General features: G+C 55.8%; 1 protein-coding gene across 6 annotated transcripts; it reads right to left on the bottom strand.

Moving 5' to 3' along the window:
• Window positions 1-658: 658 nt before the first annotated feature.
• Window positions 659-9,943, bottom strand: Ecel1 (endothelin converting enzyme like 1). 6 transcript variants are annotated; one of them, XM_013351750.2, is made up of 18 exons: window positions 9,399-9,943; window positions 7,362-8,246; window positions 6,697-6,765; window positions 6,484-6,594; window positions 6,304-6,396; window positions 6,007-6,131; window positions 5,166-5,388; window positions 4,609-4,707; window positions 4,285-4,359; window positions 4,052-4,155; window positions 3,781-3,839; window positions 3,644-3,695; window positions 2,698-2,765; window positions 2,438-2,562; window positions 2,077-2,142; window positions 1,572-1,667; window positions 1,238-1,314; window positions 992-1,091 (listed from the first exon to the last, which is right to left on the bottom strand). In XM_013351750.2, the coding sequence occupies exons 2-18, from the start codon at window positions 8,145-8,147 to the stop codon at window positions 992-994; spliced, it is 2,328 nt and encodes a 775-aa protein (XP_013207204.1). In that variant the 5' UTR covers window positions 8,148-8,246; window positions 9,399-9,943. The 6 variants fall into 6 exon arrangements, with proteins under 6 accessions (XP_026642160.1, XP_013207204.1, XP_026642158.1 ...); XM_026786357.1 differs by lacking the exon at window positions 9,399-9,943 and adding an exon at window positions 9,175-9,293 and having other exon boundaries at window positions 7,362-8,282; XM_005361751.2 differs by lacking the exon at window positions 9,399-9,943 and adding an exon at window positions 9,175-9,293.
• Between the last annotated feature and the right edge of the window lie 6,829 nt (window positions 9,944-16,772).

The following is a 16,772-nucleotide window of genomic DNA, read 5'->3' as shown; positions in this document are numbered from 1 at the left end:
AAGAGCTGTCCCTCCTATACTGGCCATTCTGGAGGTTCCTTCTCAGAGTCTGCCCCCTCATCAGGGTCACACCATTGCAGACCAAGTTCAGATAACTAGGCCCCGGGAGGAAAGGCAGGTGCCCACTGACATCCTTCCTTGCAGATACGGGGTCTCTCGGGTACCCAGCATGAGGATCTTCTCCCCAGGCACTGCTCTCCACGACTGGGCAGCACCCGTGGGTACTCTCCATATCCCTTCCACGGGTCGTGCCTAGAGCCCCTCAGCTAATCACCTGCCACGCCTCAGCTCACGAAGGAGCCCTCACTCCAAGCTGCAGAAGGCCAGATGCTAGGGAGGCTGGCCTCAAGTCGATGGAACCTGGGGCCCCAGTCACCTTCCCAGATGAGAAGCTGACATGGAGGCCTGGCTGGGGCACTGGGGGAGAAAAACTGGCTTTCCATTGCCAGCAAGTCTCATCACCCCAAAAGTAAAAAGCAGGTCAGCAGGCCACAGGGCTGGACTGGGGGTGCCCTGGAAGGAAGCTGCCTCGTGGCTGTGGGGAGCGGGGAGGTAAAACAGGGAGCCAGCATCTGTCTCTAGGTTCCCAGCTGTGCCGCACGTTGAGCCTCCCACCCACAGGACCCTCCATTGCCGCTGGGTCTGGAGGCCAAGGTAATAGATAGCACAGCAGCTTTATTGAGCAGACTTATCAGCAAGAGCACAGCAGTGGGACCTGTACAGTCCAGTCCCAGCTGGGGTCCAGCTGCCTACAGCCAAGTTTGGGGACCTCCTATCTTCTCCTTGAGTGCCCCCAGAACCTAGCCTTCCCCCTACTCCAGGCCCTTGCTGAAACAAAGGCCTGCAGGGTATGGGAAGATAGTCACATAGAGGTTGGAAGGCAGGTAGACCTGGAGCAGGGCAGCATGGGGCTCGTGCTGCCCCAGCAGCTGGTGGAAGTCATCCGTGCAGGGCAGTGGGGGCGTGCAGGTAGACAGGCAGACAGCCAGGCTCACCACACAGAGCATTTGTGGACAGGGTTCATGGGAGAGTCCTTGGGACAGTGGAAGGCCCGGCCGAACTCCTCAAACTGGGACACACTGCCCAGGACCCTGGGATGAGGGGAGAGACCCCAGCAGTGTGAGCTTCTCCAGCTACCCCAGCCCTTTTTCTGGGTTGACCCATTCCCTTCTTGTCCCTCTGCCCCCATGCAGACACAAGGAGGGGATTGGCTGCCCAGAAAGGTGGGCGGGCATACCGGTAGTGCTCAGGTGCGTGTTTGTCTGTCAGCACCTGCAGGTAGATGGACTGCGACCTTCGCTTGATGCACCAGTTCTGGGACCCAGCAGGCCAAGGGAAGGAGGGGAAAAAAATGGGACCAGGTGTCTACTGCTTATTCCCTTCCCCTTCCCCCCACTTAGGCCCCAGCAGAAGCCACGGGCCATCATCTCTCAGAGGACAGGCAGGTGATGGGAGACAGGCTGGACCCTGGGAATGGCCATTTGAGGCCAGTACATTTGAGACTGAGCCTGGACACCGCGTTCCCTACCCAGCCCCTGCCCAGCCCCTGTCAAGCTCTCCATCCAGCCCACCTGGGCAAAGGCAATGAAGAAAAGCTGGTTGTGTGTGTACTTGAGCCGGTGCAGCGGGTGCTCAGGGCCATGCTCCCGAACCCACTTCTGATAGGCCTGGCGGTGCAGAGAGCAGGGAGCTGCTGTGAACTTTCTGCTGCATGCTGTTCCTTCTCCGTCCTCCCCAACCAGCCATTCTCCCTCACCAGAAGACGAGCACCTCCCCCACCAGAAGACGAGCACATCCTCCCCAGGCCCAACTCTATACTGCCCATTCTGTCATACTCCTGGCCTGTCCACCTTCCTGCTTTGGCATATGGATCCTAGAATAGCGCCACCCCCTCCAGGCAGTCCTCTCTGCTCTCCCAGGGAAAGCGGCACCTGCTCTGGTTTGTTTTCCCCTAAAGGACCCCGGTCTAGGCAAAAGCATCAGCAGGATGAGAAGGGAGGGGCTGTGTCCCTCGTCTGGAGTTCTCCACATCCACCTGTTCCCCAGCAGAGACAGAGAGTAGGCTGGGTGGCTCACATAGTAGGCCAGCTTCAGGCCTCCCATGTCTGCGATGTTCTCACCAAGTGTGTGCTTCCCATTGACCTGCCAGAAGGAAGAGGAAGGAGCCACATGGGGCCTGCTGGCCTCCCACAGATCTGGCTACCCTGAGCCCCTCCCCCTTTCCCAGGGAATTCAGGAACCGCTTTTTCCTCCCCTTGCCCCTACACATGTACCAGGCGAGTCTTCTTGGTGGAGTATGTGGCTGTTCATGAACGTGGGAATCCAGAGCATGTGTGCAGGGACCTTATTTGGGTACATGCAAATGTGCGTGAGCGTGTGTGATTCCAGTTTGTGGCCAGCCAAAGGGGTGCTGATGACAAAGGTGGCAAGGTCTCACCCGCTGGTTGTAGACGGTGAAGTTGTCATAGAGACGAACGATGCACTCGGCCTTGCGCAGAAAGCGGCTGTAGGAAGCTTCTGTCCACCAGTGCAACAGGTTTCCTGAGCGGTCATACTGGCCCCCTGTGGACAACAGACGGACATGCCAGCATGCCAAGAGTGAGCCTCACTCTAAGGCCAGGCTGGGCACCTAGTTCATCCCTTATAACTCTCCCACTCTCTGCCCTCCCCCTCTCCCAAGACCCTCTCAGGTCTTACCCCAGTCATCGTAGCCATGGGTCAGCTCATGTCCAATGATGGTGCCGATGCCCCCATAGTTCAGAGACCTGGACGCACGGCAGCAGGTTAGGCCCTAGCCCTCATCTGCCCTCTGAGAGCCCCACATTGCTGCCCAGGTCTCTATTGCCCCTGGCCAGGTGGCCAGGGAGGCCTCAGAGGTCTAGGCATCTCCAAGGTCCTGGGCATGTGTCCTGTAGCTTCCTCACAGGCTCCATGAAAGGTACCAGTGACTACATGTCTACCCGTGTTCTGGGAAATAACATCTTACAAAGTTGATGGAGCTGTGAGCTAAAAGAAGCAGGAAGGAAACTCAGGAATTCACTTGAGGGCTAGGCCTTCTTCCTCATCTCTAAGTTCCCTTGCTTTCTGAGCCTAAAATGGGTAGAAATATGCTAGTTAGCTTTGGCTGTAAGCTTGGCATAGCCTAGAGTCATCTGAGCTGGTCTCAGTGGGGGATTGCCCATCTCAGATTGGCCGGTGGCCATGTCTTTGAGAGACTGCCTTGAATGATGATGGATGTGGGAGAGCCCAGTCAGTCCACTGTGGCCAGCACCATCCCTAGGAAGGGGGCCCAGGATGTATAAGAAAATAGGCTGAACAGGAGCCAGAGCAAGCAAGAGAGTGAGCAAGTGACATTCCTCCACTGGTTCTTGCCTGACTTCCCTCAATAATGAACTGTGACCTGGGAGTATAAATAACTAAACCCTTCCCTCCCCAGGTTGCCTCTGGTCAGGGTGTTTTATTGCAGCAACCGTTATAGTCGGGAAGCTGTTGCATACAATTTCTTCCAAATAACCACAGTGACATGAAACGGGAGTATGGGAACCCAGGGTCTGTGGCTGAAATCACTCGGTTCTTCCCCCCTCCCCGCCGCCCCCATAACCTGCCACCTGTAGACAGGGCTGGCTTTAAGTTCCCTACTTACTGTGGGAAGTCGGGGTCATACAGGGTGGGCTGCAGGATGCCAGCAGGGAAAACTAAGAGGAAGGGTATGGTCAGTGGGAAACACAGGCACCTTCAGGCCCACCCCGGGGCGGGGCGGGGCGGGACACGTCTCCTTACCCATCTGGTTCTTGTTGGGTAGATAGTAGGCATTGAGTGCCTGTGGAGGGAGCAGCCACCTGTGCAGGGAGGCCAGAGTCACCTGGAGGGTGCATACCACTGCCCCCCGGGTTCCCGATAGCACAGCTAGCTTCTAACAGAGCGTCCTCTGGCCTCCCTCGGGCTAGGCCCTCCCCTTGGTCTCCTCACTTGGCCTGTGTACCCAGCATGCCAGCGTGCCCTGCTTCCCTCACGGCCCTCCTTGACCCCTAGCTCAGGGCCAGGCACCCACGTGGATTTGTCCACCTCCTGTCGAATCTTCTTGACGGACAGCTGGATGCTGAAGCGGATGCTGTTCAGGATGTTCTTGAAGTAGGTTTTCTCGTGGACCTCAAACTGCAAGGGGGATGGACAGTGCTCAGCCGTGAGCTGGGGAAGGGCCAGACCTTTGGCTGAAGAACCGTGACTCCTCCCGGTCTCATGGTGGGTTTCTCTGGGGCCTGGGGGCAGCGGAAGCCTGCCTACCTCATATTCTTTATCTACAGCCTCGGGTTTCAGCAGGAAGTCTGGGTAGCCGACCATGACCATCATGTACTGGAGCTGCGGGTGAGAGGCAAGGGACCCAGGCCTCAGGAGACAGCCTCTCCCAGGCCAAAAATAAAAATCAAAAGAGCTTCAGACTAGCCTGGGACTGGGGTGAAGGCAGGACGGAGCAGAGCAGTCAATTCCATACAATTCCATAAAGGTATCTTTGCCTCTTTCCTCCTCTTATTCCCTGGACCTGATACCCAGTAGGCACTCAAACAAGTATTTGTGGAACCAACTGCTGGGACTCAGGCCCTATCTCACCTTGGCCCGAGCGGCTGCCTTGGTCTGGGCGTCCATCCAGTCCAACTCCTCTAGGCGCTGGCCCAGGATATACTTGATATCTTCTACCAGCTGCTGTACCTGAGGGTCAGACACCAGGGACGAAGAGTCAGCTAAGAAACTAAAGCTGACCTGACCCCAGCCCCTGGTACCAGAGGTTTTCCTATCATCTAATGCCACTCCTTCAGTGCAGGGAACCATGCTGAACGCCAAGGAGAGACATGGCAAGCAGGTCCCTATACCCAGGAGCACGAGAGCAAGCTCCAGCCTGAAAGAAGGAAGCACCCCAGGACAATTCTGACCAGTTCTAAGATCCTGTCTCCCGAGCACGGCTAAGGAGGACCCTCAGGGGAAAGGCAGAGCAAGCCCCCTGCAGCTGACTGCATGCAAGCTTCCCAGGAGAGGAGAGGCCCAGGGAGGTGCATCCTAGATCCTCAGGGACAGCTAAGCCCTGAGCCACAAAGGGAAGCATGAGGTCTTCCGTTGTTCACACCAAGCTCAACACCTGCACCCCCACCCTAGTCCCAGGGCAGCCTGACCTTGGCTTTACTGGCAGCTGAGAAGTGCTCATGAACAAAGAGGGCACCAAGAGCCATGCCAAAGTGGCGGTTGGCCTGGCCCAGGCAGACTCGCGCCAACTCCTGGGGCTTGTCACTGCCCTCCATCTCTCTGGCCAGCTCGTGCAGTGCCTCACGGAATGGTGGGGACAGGTGCTCACTCAGAACCACCACCACACGCCACACTAGGTAGTTGTGTAGGATCCTGGAGGCCAGGTAAAATGGGATTGTCCAAACAGGCATGCAGAAAGGTCACCATGGTCCTACCTCCCTGTGCTCCCAAGCTAGGATAGGACCCAGTACCCTACCCTGCCCACTAAGAAGATGAAAGAGGTCAATTTAGATATGCAGAAACCAACTTTGAAATGTTCCAAGCCCCACCATACAGTAGAAGATGTTCTTGCTAATAACCCTTAAGCCTGACCCTGATGGGCCAGCATGGTTTCCTACTTTTGTATGGGACACCAGACACTCAGAGATGGTTGTCTGGATGGCCTTCTCTTCCTTCCCTGGATGTGCAGAGACTAGCAGCATTTCCCCCAAGGATCGACCCATGTGTAGTATGACTTTAGCTACAAATCCCTGAGTGATGTTCAAACTCTCCATCCTAGAAGGTGAGGGCCACCCAAGGGAATCCCAGGCTATTCAGTCTCCCACAGGGGAGGAGAGGGCACCAGCTTCCCATCCCAGCCCTCCCACCCGCCTCCTGAAGCGTGGCTTCAGCAGAGACAGGGTTTACAAAGGTCGCCCAGCAGGCAGCTCTAGGTTGCTGAAGGAGAGGCCTGGAGCCAGGAGTGCAGGGGTGAGGGACCTGCAGCCTCACCTGCGGGGTGTGGAGCGGATGAGCTGGGACACCTGCTGCATGTAGTCTGTGGCCAGCAGCACCACCTCCTCATCCTCGGAGAAGTCCTCCTGGAAGATCTGGTCCAGCAGCCACTTCCACTGCAACTGCGGGGCCAAAGACAGGAAAACAAGGGATAGCAAAAGGGTTAAAGAGAGGCAACAAAGGCATGTGGGCATGGGGGTGGGAGTGTCATGGAAGACCTCAGACATGCCTAAAGAAGGTGACCTGCCATCCCAGCCCTCGCATCACCCATCCACCAGGTCTGGGGACACTCACATGGGGTGTGATCTTCTGTAGCTGGCCCAGAGTCACTTTGTTGTACATGGAGCTGACATCTCGACGGAGATCATCATATTCCGACACAGAGATCTGGAGTGGAGACCAGACAGACCCGGGCCTGACCTAGGCTCCCTGCGCAGGTCCCAGTCCCAGGAGCTCCCAGCCCCTCCTGCTCACATTGGCCAGCCTCTGTTCCAGCTGAAGGATCTCTTGAGCCTTCTGCTCCACAGCATCTGCCCCCAATAGTCTGAGAAGCCGCTCCATGAACACCCTGTAAGCTGCCAGGATCTACACAGGACAGGAGTTCCTCAGTTAGCCAGAGGGAGACACCCCTGGGGCTCTTTCATGGGGCCACTTCCTTTCCAGAAGCCCAACCCCATACCCAGGCACCTTTTCACTCTCCTCATCTTGAGCTAGGTACAGGGTTCTTTCTGGCAGTGTGAGCCCATCCTGGTCAATCTGAGGAGGGAAACGGGAACTACGGGTCAGAAGTGAATGGCCAGTTTTCCAGCGTTCCCATCCAACTGTCACAAAAGAGAAGATGAGTCAAACATAGATTCTTGGCCACAAGCTGCGGGAGCACAAGAACCAAGCCCTCCCTCCTTCTTTAGAGACTAGCCAAACCCTGTCGCTGTTAGTCCTTAAGACGCCTCTGTGGAGCCCACCCTTCACTCCTTCCCCAACAGCCTTCACTTTCCCCGCCTGTAGGGACACCATGGGGCGCTGTACTGGGAGTTGGCACCTCTGGAATTTCTGGTCAACCCCAATCTTTCAGGACAGTAGCCCGCGGTTCCCCACTCCCGGAGCCCCGCCTGCCTGAGGACTGGGAATTGCGGCTCCCGCGGCTCAGCTAAACACCGCAATTACTCCAGGGAAATTACTTGCGCCCTCCTCCCGCGCTCTGCCCGCCGCGCTCTCCGCACCTCCCCGCGCCCCTCGCAGTCCGAACCCGCATCTCGGGCACGGGATCGAGCTTGGGGCACGCGGCGCCAAGGGTCCCAGGTCTCAGGCGGAGCGCAGGGGTTGCGGTGGTGGGGTAGGGGTGACACACTCACGCGGATGACGTAGCGCGAGGAGTTCCTGTCGTCCAGGCTGACAGTGAGAGAGAAGAGTGCGGCCGCGCTGTACACGCCTTGCGCCTTGTACAGCAGTCGGTTGAGGTCCCAGCGAGCAGCCCCCGGGCGATCGGCCGTGCCGCCCAGGTCCCAGCCGCCGCAGTCCTCGATGACCTCGAGCATGGGCCGCGGCCCGAGTCTCTCGATCTCGCGCATGTCGAGGCACGAGCGGAAGAAGGCGCGCACCTTGCGCTGCGCAGCGCCGCCGGGGCCTCCCGCGGGTCTCGCCAGCAGGCGCCGCAGACGCTCCTCATTCTGCTCGCCGATGGCAGCGATCGTACCGTAGGTGAGCTTGTCGTCGGGGATGGCGTGGCGCCGCAGCCAGCCCCCGCACGCAAACGAATAGAAGTCCTGGCACGGGTCGATGCTGGCGTCCAGGTTGGCAGACAGGAAGCGGGCGGCGCGCGCGAAGGCCTTGCGCTCCGGGCAGCCCTCGGGACAGGCTCCGCCACCTCCCGCTGCTCCCGGGCCCAGGTACTTGAGTGCCAGCATGGCCGCCAGGATGGCACAGAGGCCGGCGGCGAACACCAGCCCCGACAGCAGGCACACCTCGCGTCGGTTCCAACGCGGCAGCCCGGCCCGGGTCCCGCTAGCGCTGCGCCCTGCGCCCCTCGGGAAGCCTGGAGGCAGCGAGGTCCCTCTGGCGCCCCCAGTACCACAACGGCTTACATACTTGACTTCCTGGAACTCATCATAGTGTGCTGTCATGGAATATGGGGCCTCCATGGTGCTGAGGCTGTGGCCACACACGCCTGGTTTGGTCGTCTATATGCTGTTTCTGTCTTCGGGCTTTCTGATGGGCGTCCACATGGCCCTCGGTCGCAGCTGTAGGAAGGGAACATTAGCAGGCTCAGAGAGGCCCTAGAAAGCGAGGGGGACCCAGGAACAAGGGATGGAGGTTAGTTTAAGAAGATGGAGGCCACCTGTGATCCACAACCAAAGCCTGTGCCTGGCTTCACTTCGCCACCCAAGGAAGAAGGAAAGAGGAGTGCTCAGTAGCCACCAGCTTGTAGCCTTTTAACCTGCCTTCCCACATCCCCGCATGGTCACCACAGAGTTGGGATGCCCTGACACAAGGCAAAAGAGCACCGGGCACAAAGTGGGGCTTTACTAGCAACCTGTTTCCCTTGCCTTTGCCTTTCTTGCCCATCATCTGCTCCAGCCGAGGCTAGGTGGGGGAGGGGGGAAGCAAAAGCCAGAGAAAGGAGGTGTGGTCAGGGGAGCCTCTATGCGGACCCTGAACCCTCCTTCAGCTCTCTACACTAAAAAGCTATCTGACACCCAAACTTTGTCCTCGGGGAGGTCTGCAGGACCACTCCCAAGCCAGCTTCTGACTGTTTCTCTTCAGTAGCCCCCAGCCCACCAGCCTCTTCCCCAAGCAGCGGCCCACTCCAGACCCCACCCCTCCCCACCCCACCCCCCCCGACGGCCCTGACCGGAGGTTGGTTTCATCATTTGCCACCCATCGCAGCCCTGGGCCATTCCTGGCGTCAACAGGTTCTCCCCAGAACCCAAAGTTGGGCGAAGTTTCACCCCTTCTGCTAAGCAGGCCCTGAGCTCGGAGTCTCCTGCGTCGCGCGGTGCAGCTAGCGGAGCTTAAGAGCCGAGACCTGGAGTCGCAGCCGCAGCCGCAGCTGGAACCAGAGCCGGGAGGACACAGACAAAGCCAAGGAGCTCGGCTCAGCGACCGCGGTGGCCCCAGAGGTGGCTGGGTTGTGTGGCCTTGGCAGCAGTGGACCCAAATGACACTTACCCGGCAGGTGCGCGTCTGGGCCAGGCGAGGACAGATGAGTCGGGAGCAAATCCCGGCCTCAGCTGGAGCAGAGCTGTACTGGCTGCCGCTCCGTGTGCCCGCCGCCTCCTCTGCCGCCGCGCCGCGCCGCCCGCCGGCCCCGAAGGAGGGGGCGCGCTGGCGGCTCCACCCTCCTCCTCCCGCCCCCCTGCACCCCTCCTTCTCCCTGCTTCCCTCCGGGCTACCTGTCAGCTCCCTCAGCGCGGAGGTGGGGATGACGACCGCCGATATACGCTCCTGAGGGTGGTGCACCAGTTTCAGGCTCCAGAACTCCGGAGTCCGGATCTGTCCCGGGAGAAGAAGCTGCAGTCCCTTCTGGTGAGGTGCCTCCACTTGGAGCCACCTACAGTCTGCGGTAAAGGGGTTGAAGCTAGAGGTCTGAAGGCAAAACTGGAGGCTATAGGACCGTCTGGGCCGAGCCCACAGCAGCTCAGCCCAGGGAGGACTCAGATAGGCTGTGGGAGGCGCAGGTGAAGAGCTTGATCTTGCCCCGCACTCTGCCAGGCGCCCTCAGCATCAGCCCTTCTTTGTCCTCGTGTTCACGCTTGCCCCATCTGGGTTCTGTGGTTGGTGCAGTGCCCTTCACTTAGCTCTGCTGGGGAGGCTGCAAGAAGAGGCTGAGGCTGTGGCCTCCTCAACCTTATTTTTTTTCCCCTGCCGTCACTGCCAGGAAGTCCCTGGCCCACATAGGGAGAGGGGCCAAGAAAAGGATGCTGTAGGCTGGGAGAGGCGGGGATCTCACCCCCCACTTTGCTCAGAACTACTCGTGGGATTACATGGGGTGACATTACCCGGCCTTCCACCACTTCTAGTTGTACTTCCTTTTGAAATCTTGCCCCCCCCCACCCGAGGCAGAAGCATCTTTGCCTCTCCACTGTATCCACAGGGTGAGGCCGGCAGGTGACAGAGAACTAGGAGCTTCCTAAAGGACTGGTACTTTGCTCTCTCTGCCTTGCCTTACCCATCTCTTCCTGTGTCCCCGGCAAACTACCACACAGCAGCAACAATTGCAGCCCTGTGGCTTCCGCCTGCAGCCCTGGCCTAAGCAGTGTTTCAGCATTGGTGAATACCCATATGATGGAATCTGTGTTGAGGTGGGAATGAAGGAATGTGTCCAGTGTCCTGACACCCTCCCCTGGGGCTGTTCTTCAGTTGGCCACCCAGTCATAAGCCTTCAGTAGCCACCTCTACCAACCTCCTGCCTGTCCAGTCTGTCTATCTCCCCATCTCTTAAGTCTCTCAGTCAGGCCATCCTAAGGTCCTCCTCTGCCCCATGCATTTCTTCTCAGGTCCAATTAATTCTACCGAGGGGAAATGGAATTACGCAAAACGCCGTGTTTCCACGAGGGGGAGGGGAGGGCAGGGCGGTGGCAGAGTGGCTCTTTGTGCTTTTAATCTGCATTTTCCCCTCAACATTCCATCTCCAGGAGGATAATTTTCCAGCCTTTTCAGGCCCTGATTGGTATCATTTCTCCAGCAATGACAGCTTTTATTTTCCCCGAAATGAATGCCGTGAAATTTCCAAGAAATATAAAAATGGATATTGTCTCAAGAAGCCGACTACTCCAACAGGAAGGCACAGAGGCAAACCTGCTTCCCCAGGGACTTTTCACTGCACCCACAGGAGAATGGGGATCCTGGTCCTCAGTCCCTTCCTCTGTTTCCTGCCTCGGGTTCAGCCCTTGCACTGCCTTCATCCGGGTACCGTTCCCACCGTTTCCATTGATCATTCATCTATCTCCCAGTCAGACTGTTTGGACCTCCCAGTCTACCTGTTCTGTTCAACATCTTGTTCTCCATACAGAGTAATCCTGAGTGTAGGATCAGCGTCAGCTGGAGTTAGCTGAGAACTGGGTCCTTTAACCAGCTGGTCCTCGTCACTCTGACATGTTCAGTGGTCAGGCTGCCCGCAGAAACAGTCCAGACACTCATCCCCTTCTTTCTCCTGCCTGTCTTCAGAAAAGGAAGGTGAATGGGACCCAGGGATCTGAACTCCAGCTCCTTCTCTCTTCATCTATGGGGTTCTCAGAGATCCTCCTTCAATTACTAGGTGATTCCAGAATTGATTAGCAAGAGAGTGACAGGGCACGGCCACGCCTACCTGAGACCAGCAGAGCCCTGAGTGAGATGAGTGGGATGCTAGAAGCCCAGCTTGGGGAGAGAGGGCTCGTGGCAGCCAGAGAAGGCACAAAGGGGTGCAAGGGACAGCAGAGAAGCATTTGGAAGCAGTTCCTTGCTTCCACATGAGCCGAGGGCATATCCCAACAACTCTGCTAATGGGGCATCTCTGGGTCTGTGTTCTAGGAAGGAACATCAGCAGCCCCATCTCTGGCCCTCTTTGGGACAGCAGCATTCACACTAAGGACTCTTGAACATTCACCAAGATGCTGCTTGTCTTGCCCTAAAGGAGGGCTACAGCTTGAAGCCAGACCAACCAGTCTCAGACCTAGTTATGGTCAATCCCCACTCTATACCATGTGGGATAGAACCTTGGCCCTGCATTGTTGTCAGCGCTGGGATACACCCCAGCCTTTACCCTATCCAGTCAGTGCCCTGGTCTCCCAGCCGTTCTGTGGTATCTCCTAGGCCACAACCAGCTTCCTGCCCTCCGCCCGGCCTCCCCAGGCTCATCCATCCATTATTCACGGCACAAAATGGATTTTTAATTTGAGAAATGAAATGACTCTCCCTAGTGGCTGGTGTGGTGTGGTGGGAGGGGGGAGGAGAGTAGAAAGGTCGGCTCCTAGAGATGACTACACACTGCTAACTATGGATCTCCTTGGGAAAATGAAGGCCCACCGCAGGTGTTGGGGGTGCCACAGGTACATGCACCCCACCCACCGCCCAGACCCATGCCTCCACTCCGGTCACGCTGTTGCTGTCATTGGTTGGGTTAACTGTGCCCATCAGTTCTGCCTCAGGCCATTGTGAGGTCTGGGGTTAGCTAGAGCGGCCATCCCATTGCTTTCAGAGTCCTGTGCCAGCCTCCTGGCAGGTCTGTCACCTCTCAAAGTCCTGGTCTTCACTCTCTGGTCATCTGGCCTCCCCATCTAGTAATTCGCAGCTCAAACTGTATTTTAAATTTGTCTTTCATTTATTATTTAGTTAGTTAATTTTTGCAACAAGGCCTCGCTATGTTGCCCCAGCTGATCTGGAACTCCTGGACGTAAGCAATCCTCCTGTCTCAACCTCCTAACTAGCTGGGATGAAGGTCAGAGCACACTACCATGCCTGGCTATGTAATGGCTTTTGGTGGGGTTTTATTTCTCTGTGAAGCCCTGGAAGCCCTGGAACTCAAATTGTAGACCTCGAACTCAGAGATCCACCTGCCTCTGCTTTTTGAGTGTTGTGATTAAAGGGTACACCACCACACCTGGCTATGAATGGCTTTTCAGTTTGAGGAATGAAATGTCACTCTCTGATGGCTGGGATGACAGGCAGAGACCAAAGAAGCCTGGGATCTCCTATATCCAATCTAATTTAGGTTCCCAGTTGAGCTCCTATGTGAAGCCCTGACTTTTCACTGTGTGTCCTTTGGTCTAGGCAGCTGCCCTGGCTTCCCCTCTGGCCTCCAGTCTCCAGAACCCTGAGTCACCCCTCACAACTGAGCTTAGTCACTTTAATATATCCCTTGAAGCAGTCATCCCCTACCCCCACCCACGTGTGTGTGTGTGTGTGTGTGTGTGTGTGTGTGTGTGTGTGTGTGTAGTAGACCAGACACCAACTGCAGGTATCCTTCCTCGGGTATGACTACCTACCTTATCTTTTGAAGCAAGGTCTCTCATCAGCCTGGAGCTCACCAAGTGGACTAGGCCAGCTGGCCACCTGACCAGTGGGATCTTCCTGTCCCCATCCTCCTGGTTTAAGTTTTATGAGCATGGGTACCACACCCAACGTTTTTGTTTTGTTCTTGTTTTTAAGGTGGGTTCTAAGAATCAAACACTGGTCCTCACGTGGCGTGGCAAACACTTTACCAGCTCAGCTCTTACTCCCCAGCCTAGAAAGGGCCACGTCTATGTCTTCTCTGCCCTTCCCACTCTGAGTCCTCCCCGCCTACTCTCCCTCCTCCCCATGATTGAGTTTCACTTCCCAGAACACAACTGACTCCCTTACACCTCAGGACCTTAGCACTTACTGACTGGAACATCCGCTGTCACCTCTTGGCCTGTTGTCAGTCATCTTTCTGGCTTTCTGGAGCATTCCCAAGTGACACCCTCGGTCCTCAAGTCTGGGCAAGTGTTATCTCTGTGGCCTTGGGGCATGCCCTCTGAGTCCCCGCCACGCTGCCCTTGCGCGGAGCCCAGCACAGAGACTTGCGAAGTGGGCTCCAGGAATCCACTGGTACATACCTTCCCAGCACCAAGTTCACCACCACAGCCAGCCTCTGGGGATTGGGCTCATGTTCTCATGCTTGCACGGCCAACGCTACCAACTGAGCATTCCCCAGCCTCTGGAACAATGTTTTATCTTTTAAAAAAAAAAACTTTATTTAACTTTATTTCATGCACATTGGTATAACAGTGTCAGATTCTCTGGAACTGGAGCTACAGACAGCTGCGAGCTGCCATGTGGTTGCTGGGGATTGAACCCAGGTCCTCTGGAGGAACAGTCAGTGCTCTTACCCACTGAGCCATCTCACCAGTCCCCCAATGTTTTATCTTAATAAATACCTGAGTATCTTCTTGTTTCAAAAGATTTAAGCCATACACATATGTGGAGGACCAAGCTGAAGAGTCTCCTTCCCATCTCTTCCCATCCTCCCGGGCCCATGTGAGCCTCCCTTCCTCCTTGGTGTGGCCCTGCACCCTTGGTCATGGCAACTGAGTGTCCTTTCTCAAGCCCACTCTGCTTTTGGAGCTGTTCCACGACTGTGCCCAGAAACTCGGGCAAGAGCATCCTGAAGCTGGCTGGGGACCAGCTGTAAGGTCCCAGACCTGAGCTGCAGGTGCTGAGTCTGGGGAGGACAGATGCTAGGGCTGGCTTTACCCAGAAACCTCTGAAGGAGAGCAGACCTTGTGGCTGGGACCTTGACCTCCTGTCCAGATACCCTGCCTCCAAAGGCCTTTCCTGGATCTCCTGGTCTGAGGTGGCCCAGCCATCTTTCATCTGTTGCTCTGGGTACATCTTGTGCCAGATTTGTCCCTACCTGACATTCTCTTGTGACTTGCTCTGTTCCCAGTGGCAGCCTCCTTTCCTCAGTCTGTTGGGAGCAGATTATTTTTCATTGCACCATTCATCCTGCCCAGTGAGGTTTGGGTACCCGGCATGGGGTCAGGGTGGGGCTGGACCAATAGAACAGGCAAGGCAGTATCCATCAGAGGTGGAAAGGACAGGTTATTTGGAAGTCAGGTTTGCAAGCCTGCAGCTCTGACAGCTAGGCCTCTGGGGCTTACCACTTTGATGGAAAGGTAGACAGACAGCTCTGCTCTTGCTGCACACAGAAACAAGGCAGAGGATTAGGAGGACTGTGTGGCATTGGACCTCACAGCCTAGGCACCCCTTCCTGTCTGTCACAGTGGCCATTGCAGTTACTGCAAGAAAAAAAGCCAAAGGGACCCAAAAGGAATCTTTCTCGGCTCAAAGGGTCTCCAGGTCCCCTCCCCCAGCACTCCATCCTCATTCAAGTGATTGGAGCTGAAGGGGATTGTTAGGTAATTAAAGCTGAGCCACTAATTGTTCCTTTTAGGAAAAGGAGCCTGGATGCAGAGGGGAGGGGACAGGGAGTCTCATGGGGCTAGGGCTGGCTCTGGCCCTGGCCCTGACTGGGGCCTTCTAGAATTTCTATGTGTTTGAGGAAGGGATGGATTCAGAGACTAGGCAAAATGGATGGAAGACCAGAACAGAGTTCAGGGCCCTATGGAGCCACTACACTCTGCACCCACCTGTCCAGATGTGGATCAGAACGGAGCTTGGCATCCTCTACAGCATCCTCTGAAAACAAGCGGCAGGATGCCAGGACCCAGCCCCCACAGTTCCAGGCTGACTTCTGGACAGGGAGCCTTGATTCTGAGTTCCTGCCCTGCCCTGCCTTCCTCCCCTGCTGGCCCCTAGAGAGGGCACTCTGGCCTCACAGAGTTAGCAGAAGCTAGGTAGGTGTCCACCGGCTTAGGAAAGCAGTCACATCTGGAGATGCCAACAGCTTGGCTCCAAGCCCCCTCCTGGAAAGAAATCCCGGGGCCTCTGCCACTGTTGCCAAAGCAGGTTTTCATTTTCTATCGCTGCCTAACAAGCTACTCCAAACACAGCCTTTAACATGGCTGAACCCTTTCACGGTCTCTATGTGCTTAGCCCAGGTATGGCTAACTATATTTTTGTGCTCCGTGACCCACTGGACTCAGATCAAGGTCTCGCTCACTACCATTCTTCCCTCAGACTCAGGTGGGGCAGAATTCTGTTCTTTGTAGCTAGATAATTCAGGTGTCTGGCTTGGGCTAGTCGTCCACTAGGGGCTACTCTTCACTCCTGTGGTCCCCTGCATCCTAATCAGCATCCCCATCTCTAAAGCCAGCAAGGGGTGTGCGCTTCACAGTGGATGTGAACTTCTACCAGATGAACAACCAAGGAGAATGTTCTGCTCTAAAGGGCTCATGGGCTAGGTCAATTCACCTCCATAATCTCCTCCATTTTGAGGTCAACTCCCTGGAATATTCATGGCATCTTCAAAGCCATTTCACAGTAGTGTCTAGATGTGTGTTTGATTGAATTACAGGGAGCGATGCATGTATTCACCAGGGGCCTAGAATCTCGATGACCCCGTAGAATCCTGCCACATGGATGAGTCAAAGGTCAGAGTCAGTGCTAAAATACGAGCACTGAGCTCTCTTCTGGCCTGGTGAATTGTTTGGGGTTTTTTTTTGTTTGATTTTTAGACAACTTGACCCACACCAGGGTCATCTGGGAAGAGGGAACTTCAATTGAGAAAATGCTTCCATTAGATTGGACAATAGCCAAGTCTGTGGGGTAGTTTTCTTGATTAATGACTGGCATGGGAGGAAACAGCCCACAGTGGGCAGGTGGTTCTGTGTTGTATAAGAAAGCAGGCTGAGCAAACCATAGGGAGCAAGCCAGTAACCAGCACTCCTCCATGGTCTGTGTTTGAGTTCCTGTTTCCAGGTTCCTGCTTTGAGCTTCTTCCCTGGTGACGACTATAAGCTGAAATAAACCCTTTGTTCCCCATGTTGCTTTTGGCCATGATGTTTATATCACTCTATCAGAACATCACTCTATCAGACATAACCTCAGCCAAGCAGTGGTGGCACACACCTTTAATCCTAGCATTCAGGAGACAGAGGCAGGAAAATCTCTATGAGTTCGGAGCCAGCCTGATCTACGAAGCAAGTTCCAGGACAGCCAGAGCTATGCAAAAAGACCCTGCTCTGGAAAAACAAAAACAAAACAAAAAGACACAGCCTCTGGGCCAGGCCCTGGACTCTAGGGCTAAATTATCTCATTTAGTCCCCAGAATGATCCCAGGAACGAACACTACTATTCCCCGATTTTACAGAGAATGCAACCAAGATACCATGAATTTCACAAAGTCACACAGCTGATAAGCAGCC

Source organism: Microtus ochrogaster, linkage group LG4 (assembly GCF_000317375.1).
Source record: "Microtus ochrogaster isolate Prairie Vole_2 linkage group LG4, MicOch1.0, whole genome shotgun sequence".
In the NCBI taxonomy this organism is placed as follows: domain Eukaryota; kingdom Metazoa; phylum Chordata; class Mammalia; order Rodentia; family Cricetidae; genus Microtus; species Microtus ochrogaster.
The sequence above is the reverse complement of the archived record's forward strand: the minus strand, read 5'-3'. Positions and strand labels throughout refer to the sequence as shown.